The sequence below is a fragment of the Eleutherodactylus coqui genome, chromosome 6 (genome assembly GCF_035609145.1).
Source record: "Eleutherodactylus coqui strain aEleCoq1 chromosome 6, aEleCoq1.hap1, whole genome shotgun sequence".
Classification (NCBI taxonomy): domain Eukaryota; kingdom Metazoa; phylum Chordata; class Amphibia; order Anura; family Eleutherodactylidae; genus Eleutherodactylus; species Eleutherodactylus coqui.
The window spans coordinates 221,981,758-221,999,877 of record NC_089842.1 but is presented as its reverse complement, the minus strand read 5'-3'; the positions used below and the strand labels follow the sequence as shown (position 1 = coordinate 221,999,877).

The 18,120-nt window shown below is 51.7% G+C and overlaps 1 protein-coding gene across 4 annotated transcripts in view; it reads right to left on the bottom strand.

Moving 5' to 3' along the window:
- LOC136633283 (GON-4-like protein) overlaps positions 1–18,120 on the bottom strand; it is a 19,618-nt gene extending 1,498 nt beyond the window's left edge. Inside the window, exons 1-31 of one of the 4 annotated variants that reach the window (XM_066608896.1) lie at positions 18,037–18,120; positions 16,735–17,212; positions 16,553–16,645; positions 14,901–15,085; positions 14,753–14,827; positions 14,451–14,501; positions 14,291–14,341; positions 14,058–14,144; positions 13,868–13,981; positions 13,633–13,791; positions 13,351–13,543; positions 12,556–12,651; positions 12,426–12,466; positions 12,247–12,350; positions 11,797–12,010; positions 9,038–9,124; positions 8,697–8,868; positions 5,630–5,774; positions 5,408–5,558; positions 5,208–5,324; positions 3,959–5,137; positions 3,642–3,879; positions 3,073–3,254; positions 2,809–3,006; positions 2,585–2,728; positions 2,369–2,512; positions 1,981–2,097; positions 1,791–1,904; positions 1,656–1,716; positions 1,131–1,551; positions 904–1,006 (exon numbers count right to left, since the gene is read on the bottom strand). In XM_066608896.1, the coding sequence (XP_066464993.1) occupies positions 904–1,006; positions 1,131–1,551; positions 1,656–1,716; positions 1,791–1,904; positions 1,981–2,097; positions 2,369–2,512; positions 2,585–2,728; positions 2,809–3,006; positions 3,073–3,254; positions 3,642–3,879; positions 3,959–5,137; positions 5,208–5,324; positions 5,408–5,558; positions 5,630–5,774; positions 8,697–8,868; positions 9,038–9,124; positions 11,797–12,010; positions 12,247–12,350; positions 12,426–12,466; positions 12,556–12,651; positions 13,351–13,543; positions 13,633–13,791; positions 13,868–13,981; positions 14,058–14,144; positions 14,291–14,341; positions 14,451–14,501; positions 14,753–14,827; positions 14,901–15,085; positions 16,553–16,645; positions 16,735–17,065 (5,367 nt within the window). In that variant the 5' untranslated portion in view covers positions 17,066–17,212; positions 18,037–18,120. The remainder of the gene's footprint in view (positions 1–903; positions 1,007–1,130; positions 1,552–1,655; positions 1,717–1,790; positions 1,905–1,980; positions 2,098–2,368; positions 2,513–2,584; positions 2,729–2,808; positions 3,007–3,072; positions 3,255–3,641; positions 3,880–3,958; positions 5,138–5,207; positions 5,325–5,407; positions 5,559–5,629; positions 5,775–8,696; positions 8,869–9,037; positions 9,125–11,796; positions 12,011–12,246; positions 12,351–12,425; positions 12,467–12,555; positions 12,652–13,350; positions 13,544–13,632; positions 13,792–13,867; positions 13,982–14,057; positions 14,145–14,290; positions 14,342–14,450; positions 14,502–14,752; positions 14,828–14,900; positions 15,086–16,552; positions 16,646–16,734; positions 17,213–18,036) is intronic. The other 3 variants (XM_066608898.1, XM_066608897.1, XM_066608899.1) reach the window with 3 other exon arrangements.

The following is an 18,120-nucleotide window of genomic DNA, read 5'->3' as shown; positions in this document are numbered from 1 at the left end:
ACTTTCTGACCATTAAAGGGGTTGTCCTGCGCCGAAACTGTTTTTTTGTTTTTTTTCCCCCCCCCGTTCGGCGCGAGACAACCCCGATGCAGGGGTTAAACAAGAACACCGGACAGTGCTTACCTGAATCCCCGCGCTCCGATGACTTCTTACTTACCTGCTGAAGATGGCCGCCGGGATCTTCTCCCGCGGTGGACCGCAGGGCTTCTGTGCGGTCCATTGCCGATTCCAGCCTCCTGATTGGCTGGAATCGGCACGTGACGGGGCGGAGCTACAAGGAGCCGCTCTCCGGCACGAGCAGCCCCATTCAGAAAAGAAGAAGACCCGGACTGCGCAAGCGCGTCTAATCTGGCGATTAGACGCTGAAAATTAGACGGCTCCATGGAAACGAGGACGCCAGCAACGGAGCAGGTAAGTGAAAAATTTCTGATAACTTCTGTATGGCTCATAATTAATGCACAATGTACATTACAAAGTGCATTAATATGGCCATACAGAAGTGTATAGACCCACTTTGTTTCACGTGACAACCCCTTTAAGGGGTTAAAAAGGGCCAGTTATGACAGTGTGTAATATACTATGGAGATCAGCACCAATTCTGTAAATTTACAAGAGGCTCTGCCAGTCTCAGAGTGGCGGGAACATCGATCGGGGCAGTGGGCCACGTGCGATCAGCCCCCACCAATATAAAGGAGTTAGCAGAGGCATGGATCATCCACTGATTATATACTGGATTATGCACAGGACAGGGGGCGGAGCAATGCCACGGATTAGTGCAGGGAGTTTTGCACTCACAACCATGTACGATTTCAGCATTAAGACAAAATTCTGAAGTTTGGAACACAGAAATGGTAGATTAATCGGCCCGACCTAGCTGTACAGGGCGTCAGGTGGCAGACTCACCTCAGAGGGGCTCTTGTTCTCAAGCTGCGCTGAAATGGCTCTGAACGTGTCGTCGTGCGCCCCTCGCTCCTGGCACATGGTGAGGAGCACACGGTCAGCTTCCCTGCACAAACAGAAGATAAGTCACTTCCTCCGCTGTGGGTATCTGCCCCCTCCTTGTATGTTCTGAAATACTTCTCTCATAGCACAGTATTCTGCTGGGCTACTAGAGCAAATGCCACACCTACCTGGTCCACACCACAACCTTCTCCCCACTGGAGCTGACTTTGATGTTCTTGGCACACATGGTCAGTGTGTGCTCCTCCCGTGCAGCAGCTTGCAGGATGGAGGGATCCTCAGGGGTGAGACTTAGGCATAGAGTTGGGGATGTTATGGGCAGAGAACATGGAGGAGACCTTGTTCCTGGAGCATCGGCCTTTGAGGGTCCATGGCAGCACTGCACCTTCTCAACCACCACAGACTTTACAGAATGAGGTCTCCTGCCTCCCCGGGACGAGGCAGTCCTGACCTGGTGTCTCACTTTGGCTGCTCTCTGTCCCGACATGCTACTCTCCAGCGCCAAGACTGCTCTGCTACTTGAAGGACCCCGGGCGGCTGCACCTGGTCTGTCATCAGAGGATGCGCTCTTAGGAAATTGCAACCTGTCCCCTGTATCAGACAGACAACATTTTACTAATGCACCCAGAAACCAGCCAGCCCCTCCCACTTATAGGAACTGGCTAAACCTTCCATTTCTACATTATCCAGCCCACCTGTGTCTTTCATTGTGGAAGCCCCGACATCAGTGGATCTCTGGAACCGACTGTCACAACCCTAAACATAAAATAAGGAGAGTGAGCGAGGTGCAAGGTACACGGCCCCAAATGAGAATCCCGCACAGCACTCACCTTATTAGTGCACGGAGCGCACATCCTCCGCTTACAGCGCTTCATCCTTTGCTCTGTAGCCACCTCATGGCAAGAACACAAACACTCCTTCCCACCATCCGGCCAGTCAGCATCCTGTAAACACCGCAAGACTGTAAGGGACCACAAGAACAGCAGACCAGCACGAAGAAAGAAGACTTCTGGCTCTTACCTTATCTGGCCCATGACTGGCATCCTTCCTCCGCTTACTCCTGGGAGGGGCAGCAACTTTATTCTGCTCCTCCTCCTCCTCCACCTCTGGTATCGCCACTTCTTCAAACCCATCAAACTTGGGGAGCAATAAGTCACAAATGTCTGCTGTCCTCATTGGTATCTACTTCCTCCTTCCACCCAGATCTGTCCTCCTTGGTCCCCACCATGTCCTCCCACCCCAGCTCCGTCCTCCTTGGTGCCCCTGTATCCTCCCGCCCCAGCTCCGTGCTCATTGGTCCCCACTGTGTCCTCCCTCCCCAGCTCCACCATCACTGGTTCCTGCCTCGCCCCCGAGAACACACATACATCTATGACGTGACTCCCCTGGAACTTTGTCATGCACTCACTGTGTATTCTTTGTCCTCTGTCCAGTTCATTACTTCAAAGTCCTCCATGCGGCTTGTGGGGGGCCTCAGCTGGTCGAAAAAGAGGGAGAACTCCTCCTGCAGGTGCGTGTGCCCCTTCAGCAGCTGCCACATCTGAGTTTTGAGCTGCAGCAAAACAAATTCTGGCATTAACATGGTGCCTGGAAGCAGGAGCGCCGGTGGAGAGGGAGAACATACCTTGCCAATCTCCTGCAGGGGGCACTCCGCACAGCTTTGCAGCAGTTTGATAATCTTCTGATGCTGTGCCGGGTTCTCCTGGAAACATATCTCCAGCTGCCGAAGGAACCTGCGACTTTTATCGAAGGCTTGCTGCTCCTCAAACTGGAGGAAAATCATGGGTTACAAGTCAAGTTACCCTAATCCCTACATCCTTTCAGGATCTGCACCCCATGGTTACTGACCAGTCCACACTCCAGGGCTTGTTCTGGCAGCAAAAAAGCAGCAAAATCCTTGAGGAGCTGGGGCCAGTCGTGCAGGAGCAGCCGCAGCCTCTCATACAAATGTACGGCAGTCTTTCCGTCTCCCATGGTCTCAAATTCATAGATAAGATTGAGGAATTGCTGGTAAATGCTGGGGGTGGAGTGCAGCGCCTCCCGCACCTGAGGGGACAGGTGGTTATAGGACATCGTATGTTACAGGCACCACCTGTGGCACAGACCACTCACCCTGTTCAGGTAGGACTGTGCAAACGCCATGTCTTTCTGCTCCCTAAGCGGGTCCTTCGTCAGGATCTTCTCATCGTACAAAAGAAGCAGTTTGGAGGCGTCCTTGCTGGCTCGTGTGCGACCCCTTTTGGCCCTGGCACGGTATGAGCTCTGCCCTTTGTTGCCCCCACGCCGCCGCTCTGCTGAATCAACAATAACCAGCATCTCATCACACATTGGGGGAAAATGAAAAGAAAGCCCACAGCAGCATATAGATGCAGTAAAAAATGTCAGACCTTTATTCCTCCATTCAAAAATAGTTGCCATACAGATGGTTGCTACGTTTCGACCTTTCAGTCAGGTATTTTTCAAGGTCGAAACGTAGCAACCATCTGTATGGCAACTATTTTTGAATGGAGGAATAAAGGTCTGAAAATTTTTTGCTGCATCTATATGCTGCTGCGGGCTTTCTTTTCATTTCCGGTTTTGGAGCTTCAAGTCCAGGCTCCTATTTTTCTGTGGCTCTGTATACCTATGGAGGTCCTACCCTCGTTGGGGCAAGATGCTGAAGGGGCGGGCACAGTACCTACCTGTTGGAGCCATGCTGGCTTCCACTGGGGCTGGTGACGGGGCATGGTGATGGCTGCTCAGCAGCTTCTCGTCTCCAGCTTCATCCGTCATTACCTCTGGCTTCTGAGACAATCCACCCACACCCTCCTCCTCCTCTTCCTCAGGTTCAGTGTTGTCCTCCTGGGAGTTATCCTCAGAGTCTCCCTCCTGACTCAGACGTCTCTCTGAAGCCAGCCACGTCAGCTTCTCCATGGTTTCCTAGCAGCAGAGAGCAGTGTCAGCACCTGAACCCCCCGAAGCGGTAAGACCACTGGTAACATGCACCCCGTTATCTCACCTGCAGCTCGGGCACTGACAGTACTGACTCCTCCGAGGACATCTCATCCTCATCCTGGGTCAGGTCATCAAAATCTTCATCCTCTTCCTCCTCCGGGACGTCTTTGTCGTTGCCCAAGTCTTGGCCATCCACAGGGCTGGAAGCATCTCGCTGGGGCCCTGCGGGGCTGTTGATCTCCATGTCACCATCTATGGAAGTGTTTTTCGGGGAATCCCCTGCACCCTCTGCACTTTGTGTCTCATTTACCTCCTTCACTTCTCCAGAATCTTCAGCCTTGGAATCTGGAGAAGACGCAGCTAAACTCTGGTGGGGAACAGACGGTGCACTCTGAGGGGTGAGGTTAGGCTCCTCCTTACATGGGGTCACAGAGTCTATGCCATCACTGGATTGGCCCCTCCCCTCTAGTGGCATCTCCTCTGCTTCAGCTGAGCTCCCCTCTTCTTCCACCTTTATAGTGATGGACACGCACTCCCACTCATCATCTTCACTCTTCTGGCTGCTGGGACACGATGGCTGGGTGCAGGGAGGCGCGATGGCCTTCTGACTCATCGGTACGTGGGGTGAATTAATAACAGCTGTCACGGGCGCTGCACTTCCGGCACCGAGTGGCTGGAGGACGCCACACGCTGTACCCAGAGTCACCAGTTTTAAAGCACCATGTGGTACAGCAAGGACGATGGGAGCCGACTGAAGGATGGGAGCGGCCCTTCCCTCCAGGGTCTTGGCCTCAGCCAGTCTTTTGGGCAGAACACAAACAAGGGATTTCCTGGCCCTCTGAGCAGCTGCGAGGGGCACCACTTGTGGCTGGGGAGCAGCAGATATCTTATGAGAGAAGGCAGAAACACATGGTGTTGTATGGGCCTTACGCCCTAGCGGCACGCTGAGTGGCTGCATGTTGACGATTCCTTGCATGGCCGTAGCAGGATGAATCAGGGGTGGAACCTGCCCTACGATCCTTATGGGAATGTTTGGTGGAGTTGGAGGCTTGGTAACTTGTTTTGGTACAGGGTTGGGCCAAATCAAAAGCGGCTTTAGTGCTGTTCTTCTCTGACGCCATAGTTTCCTGTAGAAGCGTTTAGGAAGGGGTTTGAGGGTAAGTGAGACTCCGGGTGGGGGGATGAGGGGGTATGTGGAATCACCAGATTTCTTCATTTCTGCTTCGATGCTGCTGAGGCTGGCCTGTGGGGAAAGACCAACGTCACCATCAGCTGCATTAATACAGCACAGAACACACAGCCCGGCCACCTACCTTGATCCAGAACGGGAGCCTGCGTTTCTCCCTCTCCACTGGAGGGCGGGAATCTTGGGGCAGGACATCCTCACAGCATCTGCTCAACACTGGTAACATCTTCGTTTTCTTATAAAACTGTTAAAGAAAGAATCTGGAGTATGAAGAGCATGAGCTGCGGAACAACTCCTCCATCCCCCCCAACTCCAATGGGAAAGTACCTTGATGATATTGTCCAGTGCCTTCTTCATGGTGAGGTTCTTGATCCGCACGGTTAGTTGCTGCGCCGTTTTGGCGGTTACTAAGTATTTGCTGATCAGCTGCTTGGAGTATTCGATGCCTTCAAAATGCTTCAATCCTAAAGCAAGTAAACTAAAAAACAAGGGAATGAGATACTGACCACACAACAGGCGAGGGGGGCTAGCAACACCGCAGGCACTTACTTGTCCTCAGCCTTGGTGAAGAACACTCTGTCCTGAGGTCCTCTGGGCTTCATGGCACACACGGGCAGCAGCTCAGGATACATGAAGACGGAGCGTGTGGCCAGGATCCAGGCTGTGTGTTTTGGCAGGTTGAGGATGTCATTTGCTGCAGGGAAAAAATCCTGACCAGTTAGCAGCCATATTCAGACAGGTAGCGCACCACTAAATGCAGATAAGCAGAGCTCTTAACCCCTTAGTGACGGCACCATAGTGTTTTTACATCCTGCCGTTGCAGGACGTGTATGGAGGGAGATCGCGCTGTGACCTCCGTCCATACATTGCGAGTGTCAGCTGTTTCTTACAGCCGACACCTGCGGTCAACATCCCCGACAAGCCCCGCAGCTGATTACCCTGTCATTTCTGACAGTGGCATTTAAATTCCCCGAACAATGTTCAGGGGTCCCGTACGGCAACCCCTTGCGATAAGATCGCAGGGAGCCGTGCGGGTGTCTGAAAGGCCCCCGGGGTGTCTTGGCAGTATGTGGGGTGGCTTGATAGGCTGCCTGTCAGATTGCAGTATCATGTAATGCTGTGGCATTTCATTACACTGCAGGAGTGATCAAAGCATCTCATGTTGTGGTCCACTAGGAGGACTAAAAGAAAATGTAAAAATAAGAACAAATAACGTTTTACTAATTATTTAAAAAAAAGAAAACACTTTTGCCATATTTGCAATAAAAGAATACATATTTGATATTGCCCCGTCCGTAGAAGTCCAATTAAAGTAATGCATTATTTACCGCGTACAATGAACGTAGTCCAGAAAAAATAAAATAATGCCAAAAATGCGCTTTTTATGGGTTAAGAGTGCCTCAACTTAGAAGCTTTTTGACTTGAATTCTCTCCCGAATTTTTGCTTGGGCTTAAGAGCAAAAACGTGGGTTAAGAGCCTTGCTCTCAATGGGGCCGCTGCTGCTGTGGCCCCATTAAGAGCAATTGCCTGCTGGCAACCCCTGCAGTAATTTTTGGGGAAGGGCTTTAAATATAAGCCCTTCCCTGAAAAATCATCCCTAGCTGTAGTAAAAAAAAATATATACTCACCTGTCCGCTGCTGCCGGGGCTCAGGCATGTCTAGCTGATGCTTGTTCTCCCTGCATTTTTAATCCCCGCCTGCTGAAAAGTTTCTTAGCAGTGCAGGGAGAACAAGTGGCGGCTAGACGTGCCTGAGCCCCGGCAGACAGGAGAGTATATATATATATATATATATATATATATATATATATATATATATATATATATATATATATATATATATATATTTTTTTTTTTTTACTGCAGCTAGGGATGATATCAGGGAAGGGCTTATATTTAAAGCCCTTCCCCAAAAATCACTGCAGGGGTGCCGGTGTACTATTGCTATCAATGGGGCAATGCCATCCCCATTGAAAACAGTGGGAGAGCTTCACAATCCGGAATGGATTAATGGCTTTTCTATTCATTTCAATGTGCAAACTGGTTTTGAAATAAGAGTGTTTTGGGTTAAGAGCTCAATCACGGAACAAATTAAATGCTTAACCCAAAGCACCACTATATATTTATTTGTATTTTGCACAGAGAAATAAGTCTTTGATCCCCTACCAACCATTAAGAGTTCAGGCTCCTCCAGACTAGTTAGACGCTCCTAATCAACTCGTTACCTGCATTAAAGACAGCTGACTTAAATGGTCACCTGTATAAAAGACTCCTGTCCACAGACTCAATTAATCAGTCAGACTCTAACCTCTACAACATGGGCAAAACCAAAGAGCTTTCTAAGGTTGTCAGAGACAAGATCATAGACCTGCGCAAGGCTGGAATGGGCTACAAAGCCATAAGTAAGACGCTGGGTGAGAAGGTGCAATAGTAAGAAAATGGAAGACCTACAAGATCACTGTCAATCGGCATCGATCTAGGGCTCCATGCAAAATCTCACCTCGTGGGGTATCCTGGATCATGAGGATGGTGAGATATCAGCCTAAAACTACATGGTTGGAACTTGTTAATGATCTCAAGGCAGCTGGGACCACAGTCACCAAGAAAACCATTGGCAAAACATTACGCTGTAATAGATTAAAACCCTGCAGTGCCCGCAAGGTCCCCCGGCTCAAGAAGTCACATGTTCCGCCCGTCTGAAGTTTGGATGATTCTGAGAGTGATTGGGAGAAGGCGCTGTGGTCAGATGAGACAAAAATTGAGCTCTTTGGCATTAACTCAACTCGCCGTGTTTGGAGGAAGAGAAATGCTGCTTATGACCCAAAGAACACCGTCCCCCCTGTCAAGCATGGAGGTGGAAACATTATGTTTTAGAGGTGTTTCTCTGCTAAGGGCACAGAACTATTTCACCGCATCAATAGGAGAATGAATGGAGCCATGTACCGTAAAATCCTGAGTGCCAACCTCCTTTTCTCCACCAGGACATTAATAATGGGTCGTGGCTGGGTCTTCCAGCACGACAATGACCCAAAACATACAGCCAAGGCAACAAAGCAGTGGCTCAAAAAGAAGCACATTAAGATCATGGAGTGGCCTAGCCAGTCTCCAGACCTTAATCCCATAGAAAACATATGAAGGGAGCTGAAGATCAGAGTTGCTGAGCGACAGCCTCGAAATCTTAATGATTTAGAGATGATCTGCAAAGAGAAGTGGGCCAAAATTCCTTCTGATGTGCGCAACCCTCATCATCAACTGCAAAAACCGTCTGACTGCTGTGACTGGCTACAAGGGTTTTGCCACCAAGTATTAAGTCTTTGTTTGCCAGAGGGAGAAAATGCCTATTTCTTTGTGGAAAATGCAAATAAATAGATATAACTTAAAAATGTGATTTTTCTGGATTTTTTGGGGATATTCTATCGCTCACTGTTGAAATTAACCAATCCTAAAAATTATAGACTGTTCTTGTCTTTGACTTATTTCCTTCACTGTAAATGCTGAAGAACTGACACACTGGAGCGGAAGTGAAACTATCACTGTAAAATGAGGAGACAGGGCACGCTACACAACAGGTCCCCTGGTAACAGAACAGTGGTCACCCCATACAGCCCCTTCCTACCGTTCTTCTTCGCTGGTTTAGGGGGCTCAATGTCTTCTACGTCTATACTTTTAACCATGGGAATGAGCTGCAGAGCCTCCTTCAGGTTGCAGGTCTGGAACATGCTCAGGAAGTTGGGGTTTACCAGTCGGTGGGTCAGGGCCGAGCTTTCTGCAAAGGTGGAGAGTTCAGCCTGAAAGAGAGAGATCCATCAAAAGCCTCTACACATGGAACCCCGATTGCCATACAGCCTCACACTCCTCTTTAGTCATAGCCCTGCCCACTATCCAGCCTCAGACCCTCCCCTGCCCCATCATCTCCCCACCCACTATCCCGCCACAGACCTTTTTTGTGATGCTCACCAGGTACATGTGTGCAGTATCAGCCTCTGCATGAAGTTTGGGGTTCCTGAAGCTCAGGATGTGGAGTTGGGTCAGGAGCTGGACGTGCTGAGGTATACGGAGAACACAATGTGGTGGATTTACTATCTGGTCTAATAAATGACAGAAAGTCTAAAAAGCTCACCAAGTTTATACAAACTGCTCCTGGCAGATGACGCATTTGGTGCATCTTTATATCGCCTGTTAGTTGGTGTATATTGTATTTCAGAGCAGGCTTCTTTCATGGTAAGCCACGCCCCTAGTCAGGCAGTATCAAAATTACCAAGATTTCGGCACTCGGTGAAAGGATTCCCCAATCCAATAGAATAGAAGATTTCCAGCACTGTTATTCGTGGCCCTTATTACGAGTAACATCTGCGTTTCACTGTCAGGTGATCCACAGACTATGCTACAAAACCTGGACGCCACTTATTTGGCGCATTTAACTTAGTAAAGCCCAATTCCAAAGAAATTGGGATGTTGTGTAAAATGTAAAGAAAAAAAAAGATGCAATGATTTGAAAATCTCATTTCAGAAGGGGAGGGAGACTGTCCTCCATTTAGAAATTGCTGGCAGCAACACAGTTGCAGCGGGGCCGTGTCTACCATTGTGTGGCATCCCCTCTTCTGGGGAGTGAGGGGACCAATTACTGCAGTTTTGGGAGAGGAATGCTGTCCCATTCTTGTCTGATGGAGGATTCTAGCTGCTCCACAGTCCTCGGTCGTCTCTGCCGGATTTTCTGTTCCATAATGCACCAAATGTTTCCTATTGGTGGAAGGTCCGGACTGCAGACGCCCGGTTCACCCCTGGACTCTTCTTCTGGAAGCCACGCTGTTGTGATGGATGCAGTATGTGCTGGAAGGTCTGGGGACTGTAGGTGGACGGTTCACCACCGGACTCTTCTTCTGGAAGCCACGCTGTTGTGATGGATACAGTATGTGGTGGAAGGTCTGGGGACTGTAGGTGGACGGTTCACTCCAGGACTCTTCTTCTGGAAGTCATGCTGTTGTGATGGATGCAGTATGCGGTGGAAAATCTGGACTGCAGGCGGCCGGTTCACCACCGGACTCTTCTTCTGGAAGCCATGCTGTAGTGATGGATGTTATATTGGTGGAAGGTCTAGACTGCAGGCGGCTGGTTCATCCTGGACTCTTCTTCTGTGAAGTCATGCTGTTATGACGGATGCAGTATATGGTGGAAGGTCTGGACTGCAGGCGGACGGTTCACCCCCGGACTCTTCTTCTGGAAGCCATACTGTTCTGACACATGGCATAAACATATTTAAGGTCCCACCTTCAGTGTTGATCTTCTGCTCTCTTATCCCTCTGTGCAGATATACTCACAAGTCTTTTTTTCTGTCATCCGGTCAAGGTAGCTGTCTGTATATGAAAAAAATCCAATTCGGGAACTAGAAGCTTTTGTGAGAAACTTCTGCTTTTATTACATATTGTGCTCAAGCACAGGATGACATCAGAGAAGGCGTTTCAGTTCTACACGAACCTTGTTCATGCGTTCTCTGATGTCATCCTGTGTTTGAGCGCGATATGTAATAAAAGCAGATGTTTCTCACAAAAAGTCTTTTGGGTTCCCGAATTGGATTTTTTTCGTATACAGACAGCTACCTTGACCGGATGACAGAAAAAAAGACTTGCGAGTATATCTGCACAGAGGGGTAAGAGAGCAGAAGATCAACACTGAAGGTGGGACCTTAAATATTTTTATGCCATGTGTCAGAACAGTATGGCTTCCAGAAGAAGAGTCTGGGGGTGAACCGTCCGCCTGCAGTCCAGACCTTCCACCATATACTGCATCCGTCATAACAGCATGACTTCACAGAAGAAGAGTCCGGGATGAACCGTCCGCCTGCAGTCTAGACCTTCCACCAATATAACATCCATCACTACAGCATGGCTTCCAGAAGAAGAGTCCGGTGGTGAACCGGCCGCCTGCAGTCCAGATTTTCCACCACATGAGCTTTGGCCCAGAGAAGACGCATTTCTAAAGTGTGTTGGTATACGGTTTCTTCTCTGCATGATACAGCTGTAAGTTGTATTTGTGGATTGTATATTCACAGACAATGACTTCTGAAGTATTCCTGAGCCCATGCAGGGATTACATTACAGAATCATGCCTGTTTATAATGCAGCGACGCCTGAGGGCCTGTAGATCTCCAGCACCCAATACTGAGCATCGGCCTTGTCCACATAAATCTCTCCAGATTCTCGGACTATTGATGATATTATGTGCTGTTGATGGGGGGATATTCAAAGTCTTGACAATTTTATGTTAAACAATTTTCTGAAATCGTTGCACAATTTTTAGACTCGGTTTTTCACAGATTGGTGATCTCCGACCATCTTTACGAGACTCGGCCTCTCTAACATACTCTTTTTATATCCAGTCATGTGACGTAGTAGAAAATTGACCCTCCAGCTGTTTTTCATTCGATCCACTACTATTCCAGCATTTTGCTAACTCTGTCCCAACTTTTGTGAGATATGTTGCTGCCATCAATTTTTAAAGTAGTTAATTTTTTAAGAATGAAATGGAAAAGTTTTCCCACCCCTCTGATATCTTCTATTGTGAATAAAATATGGTTATATGACATTTCCAAATCATTGCATTGCCATTTTTCTTAACATTTCTTTACATGTTACACAGTTTTGGAATTGGGATTGTAAATCTCCCATTAAATCATAATTGGCGGGCTGCACCTGAGTCATGTGACCAGCTGTACTCACCTGCTGCATCTGCTGTTGGAGCCGCCTCCTCTGTGCAGCATCCAGACCCATGACGGGCGGCAGCTTGGGGACCGATTGGTACGTGGCAGGCTGCATTTCTCTAGCCGGATATTTCTCCTCTTCCGTTTTCATCAATAAGGATTTCCTCAGGCGTAAATATTCAAGCTGTGCCCGGACTGTACGATGCTGCTCCGTCAGGAGGGGCTCCTCTAACCTACAAGGGAAGCAAAGTCCAGGTGGTCAGTGCCACAATGTGGAGGGTTAGGGTGGTGGCTATAATGTGGGGGCAGCAGCGGTCAACCCCCACTCAGCACAACTCATGTGAAGGCGAGGGGCCGTCACCCCAACCTTCATTTACCTCCTTTCCCAAACAGTTGCAGGCGTTCTGTGGCTGCTCTGCCCCGTAGAGAGGAGGTGGTCACCCATTAGAGGCCGCCACCAACCCCTTACCTGATGGCCTGTGGGGTGTTGAAGTTGGGCAGCGGCTCCACATTACTGTCCTCATCATCCGCTCCCTCATCTTCCGGGTGGGAGATCCCCATTTCATCCTGAAACTGAAGAGAAACTGTCAGTGAGCCGCCGATCAGTCACATATCAGAAGGGTCAGTGTTGGAGATGCTATTACTCACCGTCTCAAACAGCTCCTCCATCAACTCATTCACTTCTTTCTCTACCAATTAAACACAACAGAAGGTGAAGCCGTGGCCCTCATTGAATTTCCCCCTCACCCCTATCACTCTCCCTCCCAAGCTCACATACTTGTGATCCTCACGGCCCTGTCATTCCGCAGGTCCTCGGTGTCCGGCTCATCCCAGTCCTCCAGGATGTTGTATTCTGGATCATCATCATCGTCGTCTGAAATGAGAGAATGGTGGCACAAAAGGTCTGAGTAATGCCTCGGAGCAATTTAAGGGTTAATTGTACTGGTTCTGACCTATCAGAAATGTTCCAGAATCTCTGTATAAAACCAAAAGCAGCTAAAAACAGTTGGCGTCTATAACCACATGGCGGTACACAAAGAGGGTGGAGCTGAGCTGACTGAAGCAGTGTTCACTGCCATGACATCGTTATACCTGAGGGGAGCAGACTACCCCCAAAACCAGCTGATCCCCACATATATCCCTCTGACAAGGAGTGTAATATAAATGTATTTGCCCTCCTGAGGAAGGGGAGATTGATGTAACCTCTCCCAAACATGTAGACCTTTTGTATTATATTCGCTTCTGAGTACATTTTCCCTTTGCTGCGGATCCCTATATATATATGACTGAATGCAGACTGGGACTGGAAGGGGGGGGGGGGGTGTTTCTGGTTTTGGGGGGGCAGTCGGTGACTAACCATTTATGTGTTCCCGGATCCTCTTATTAGCTAGCTATCCTTGGTAGGAGGATGGTATGCTCCATCTTTACCCTGGGGAATACATGGAATAGAGCGTGGATGTACAGGAGGACCGCATTGGGTCTGGTCTATGGCATGCCCATCACTCCTTACACTCACTACTTTATTCCTGCAGTCCCGCACGGGGCCACAGCTGACGGAGGCCCACACACTCACCATCGTTTCCCACGTCATCCTGCATTAAACTGCACAGCCAATTCTTCCAGTCATCATCATCGGCAGTGTTGCCCTCATACATGTCAGGAGTGATATCTGGCGCCCGGAGCTCCGCCTCCAGCTTACCAATGGGCACATTCTTCAGGGGGCGCTTAGAACGTGTGCGAAAAGCGATGAGGCTCTCATGCAGGGACTACAAAGAGGAAAAGCATTGATTACACTGCAGTCTCATTTGTGAGGGGCAGAGCTTACCCGAGGCAATACCAGAGGGGTGGAGCTCACCTGGAAGGAGTCCATAGCAACTGGATGACTGTCCAGCTCCTCCTCCACAGCATGCAGCTTCTCCATGAAGGCACGATCCTGGATGTCTCTTACTCTGGGGGGTGGGGGAGGTCCCATGGAGACAGACTCCACACTGATTTGTCTCCTTGGTAACCCCTGCTGAGAGACGTCACTCATTTATGGGGGTGACCCTCCTGAGCCCCCCGCGCCCCTCCACAAGCCCCAACCACAATACCTGTGGGCCTTCCATGGACACGTCCTCCTGCATCTCACACAAATGGTGGCCTCTCGTGCGCTTCTGACCCCGAGGGGAGGACGCCGTGCTCTCCACATCACTCTCCAGCACACTCTGCAGACGGTCATGAGATAGCGTCAACACCCAGCAGAACACCCCCCCGCGCTTGGAAGGCACCCCATCCACTCACCTCCTCAGCAGTTTCATCTTCCTCCTCTTCCTCTGGCTGATACTCCTCATCAGAGGAGTCCTCTTCTTCCAGGGGAATGTCAACAAACTGAAAGATGGGAAGCAGTGAGAAAGTGGGACCCAGGTACCCGCTCTACACCAGCTGCTGCCACAACCCCCATCGTGTACCGCCCAGAGTGCCCTGCACTCCTCTCCTTGGGCGAATCCCACTCTTCCTCTGGGCACTTATCTCACCTGCTGTTTGCTGCTTTTCTTGATAGGAGACAGGTTCCATGAGGGGATGACCTGAGGGTGAGAGGGGTACAGTCAACGGGCGCAGCTTCCACCCCCCAGCACAGTCAGAAGGCGTAATTTTGCCCCAGTCAGCAGGCACACCCCTCGCTCAGGTACTCACCACGCCTTTCTCCACTACCTCTTTAAGCTTTGACCGGGTCATTTTGGGCTCCTGAAAGACAGAATGTGAGATGACACCAGGGAGTGCACTCTACAAAGGCACCCACAGATAGCTCTACTGCTCCCTGCTACGGCAGGCAAAGGATTTAGGACAGGAGATGGCGTGTCGCCCCCATGTCATCTGTTTTTATCACGTATGTCTGGGGCTGAGAAACATCCCCAGACATACGTGACCCCCACTCCCCCCCCCCCCCCACCTCGTCAGCTACGGGGCACCCCCCTCCCACGTCAGCTGTTACTTACAAAGGGCGGCAGACCTTCAGTCTCTGCGATGGCAGCTTTCATCATGGCCACGACGTGCTCGTTGGTGATCACCTCCTGCAACGTCAGGAACAAGTTACACGTGTACTACAATACCCAACCTCCACCAAGCATGCCCCAGGCCACTTACATGGAGGATATTGCGGACGTTGACAGCGGTCAGATTGTGCTGCTTGGCGCCATCCTCCAGGGCTCGATCCAGATCCTGATCTAAATCGCAGGTCACCACCTCCTCCGCCTTGTGGTCTCGATTCCTCTTACCCAGAAGTCTCTTTTTTCTTCTCCTATTCTGGTTGTCATCCAAATCATTGTCATCTGAAATCAGAGGACCCCCTGTAAGGCTCAAGAGGGGAATGAGATCCAGCCCTATGCAACTACCCTGGTGGAATGAGAACTAGAAGGCCTCCATACACTCCCACCCAAGGGGAGGGAGAAGCAGCGACGGGCCCCCACCCAAGGGGAGGGAGAAGCAGCGACGGGCCCCCACCCACCCACCCAAGGGGAGGGAGAAGCAGCGACGGGCCCCCACCCAAGGGGGAGGGAGAAGCAGCGACGGGCCCCCACCCAAGGGGGAGGGAGAAGCAGCGACGGGCCCCCACCCAAGGGGGAGGGAGAAGCAGCGACGGGCCCCCACCCAAGGGGGAGGGAGAAGCAGCGACGGGCCCCCACCCAAGGGGGAGGGAGAAGCAGCGACGGGCCCCCACCCAAGGGGGAGGGAGAAGCAGCGACGGGCCCCCACCCAAGGGGGAGGGAGAAGCAGCGACGGGCCCCCACCCAAGGGGGAGGGAGAAGCAGCGACGGGCCCCCACCCAAGGGGGAGGGAGAAGCAGCGACGGGCCCCCACCCCAGGGGGAGGGAGAAGCAGCGACGGGCCCCCACCCCAGGGGGAGGGAGAAGCAGCGACGGGCCCCCACCCCAGGGGGAGGGAGAAGCAGCGACGGGCCCCCACCCCAGGGGGAGGGAGAAGCAGCGACGGGCCCCCACCCCAGGGGGAGGGAGAAGCAGCGACGGGCCCCCACCCCAGGGGGAGGGAGAAGCAGCGACGGGCCCCCACCCCAGGGGGAGGGAGAAGCAGCGACAGGCCCCCACCCCAGGGGGAGGGAGAAGCAGCAACGGGCCCCCACCCCAGGGGGAGGGAGAAGCAGCAACGGGCCCCCACCCCAGGGGGAGGGAGAAGCAGCGACGGGCCCCCACCCCAGGGGGAGGGAGAAGCAGCGACGGACCCCCACCCCAGGGGAGGGAGATGCAGCGACGGACCCCCACCCCAGGGGAGGGAGAAGCAGCGACGGGCCTCCATACAGCTATCCAAAGGGCAGGGAGAAGCAACTCCAGGCCCCCACAACCCCACCTCCATAACAAGTGTTAGACTGGGTTCTCACAGGGCGGTATCCCGCCGGAAATCTCACGGTTTGGTCGCAATGAAAAAACAACGTGAGATTTCCACCAGGAAAGCACAGTTTTTTTAAAACCCACAGCACTTAGCCGTGGGTTTTGAAGCAACTTGGGCACATGCTTTTCTGTTCCGACCGGCACTCCCATAGAGAGCATCGTGGCCGCAACGGCAAAAAAAAAGACACGTTACGGACAAGGAATCTGCACCGCCGCGACGGACTGGCCGTCCCGTGTTGACAAAATTTTTGACAAATCTCGCCCACATGGCTGGCTAAACCTGGGATTAGCGACCGCAGGCAGATTTGCCATAGTGAAATTCCGGATGGAATTTCTGCAGCAAATCCGCCTTGTGTGAACACAGCCTTAATGTGATGTAGAGCGGCCACTTACCTAAAGGGATGACGAGTCCTACATCGTCTTCCTCCGCAGGAGTGTGTGGGCAAACGTCTCGGTTTGTCCCCATCCCATGGTGGACCCGTCCACCTAACAAAGGAACAGAGAGAATAAAGACCGGACTACTAATAGTGACATGTCCGAAGCAGGGGGCTCGCTGCAGCACCGCGCACACTCACCCGTCTCATGTCTCTCGGGTTCCAGCTCAGAAGCGCTCGTCCTATTGGCATCTGACATCAGACTGACCCTGGCTTCATTGGCGTCTGTAGACCCCATGCTGGAGTCCAGGCTCTGCACACACAGGGATCCTGAGGACGGCGCTGCACCCACAGCACACATTCTGGGGTCACTCTGCATTTCATTTGAGAGATCAGAGGGTCTCCGAACAGAGTCCAAGGGGACAGCATCAAGGACAGGCTGTGGGGTGTCATGAGGGCACTGGGGTTCAGTATTATTGGGGGGCTGTGGTGAGTCATCAGGACACTGCGGTGTAAGGGTGGTCTCCTCCATTTCAGAGAGTCTTCTGGTAGGCTCAGCTGAAGGTCTGTCCAAAGTGCAGTGGGCTCACAGCGTGGGGGTACTCGGACGTGTAGCAGCTCTCAGGTGACCCCACAGGTGAGCGCTCGGATCAGCCCTGGGTGGTCTCTCCAGCAGCATCTGAAAACCAAAGAGACAGCATGAGTCCTACAAGGACCCCCGCACACCCCGCAGCCCCTTACACACGCCCCGGCTTTGCTAGTGTTACTTCACTCAGACATTTTCATCTGACTGGTGTGAGGAGCGCAGTGTGGGGCCTCCTTACATCTTCTAAGGGTCTGAGGTCAGGACTGGGACCTTCACACAGGTACGACGGGCAATTAAAGATTTGTCCTGACCCACTTTTATGGAGGGAGAGTGGAGCGAGCAGGTATGTAGGACGCGGGCAGCGGGTAGTTACTTAGGACATGGGGGGAAGCAGTGGGTACATATGTAGGACACGGACAGGTATGTAGGACGTAGGGGTCAGCGGGTGGGTATGTAGGACGTGAGTAGGTATGTAGGATGTGGGGGTAGCAGGTAGGTATGTGGTACATGGGCAGCGGGGGAGAGCAGGTGAGTATGTAAGACGCGGTAGGGACAGCGGGTGGGTATGTAAGACGTGGGGGCAGTGGGTAGGTATGTAGGATGCAGGGGGGGTGGCAGGTAGGTATGTGGGACAGGGGCAGCAGGTGGGTATGTAGGATGCAGGGGGGTGGCAGGTAGGTATGTGTGACAGGGGCAGCAGGTGGGTATGTAGGATGCAGGGGGGGGGTGGCAGGTAGGTATGTAAGGCATGGGCAGCAGGTGGGTATGTAGGACGTGAGTAGGTATGTAGGATGTGGGGGTAGCAGGTAGGTATGTGGGGCATGGGCAGCGGGGGAGAGCAGGTGAGTATGTAAGACGCAGTGGGGACAGCGGGTGGGTATGTGGGGCACGGGGGAAGTAGGTGGGTTTGTACACACCGGTGCCACTCGCTTTTCCCGCTAGGCTCCGGCCGCCATCTTATTAACAGGATACAAATACGGCACAGACTACGCCCCTAATCC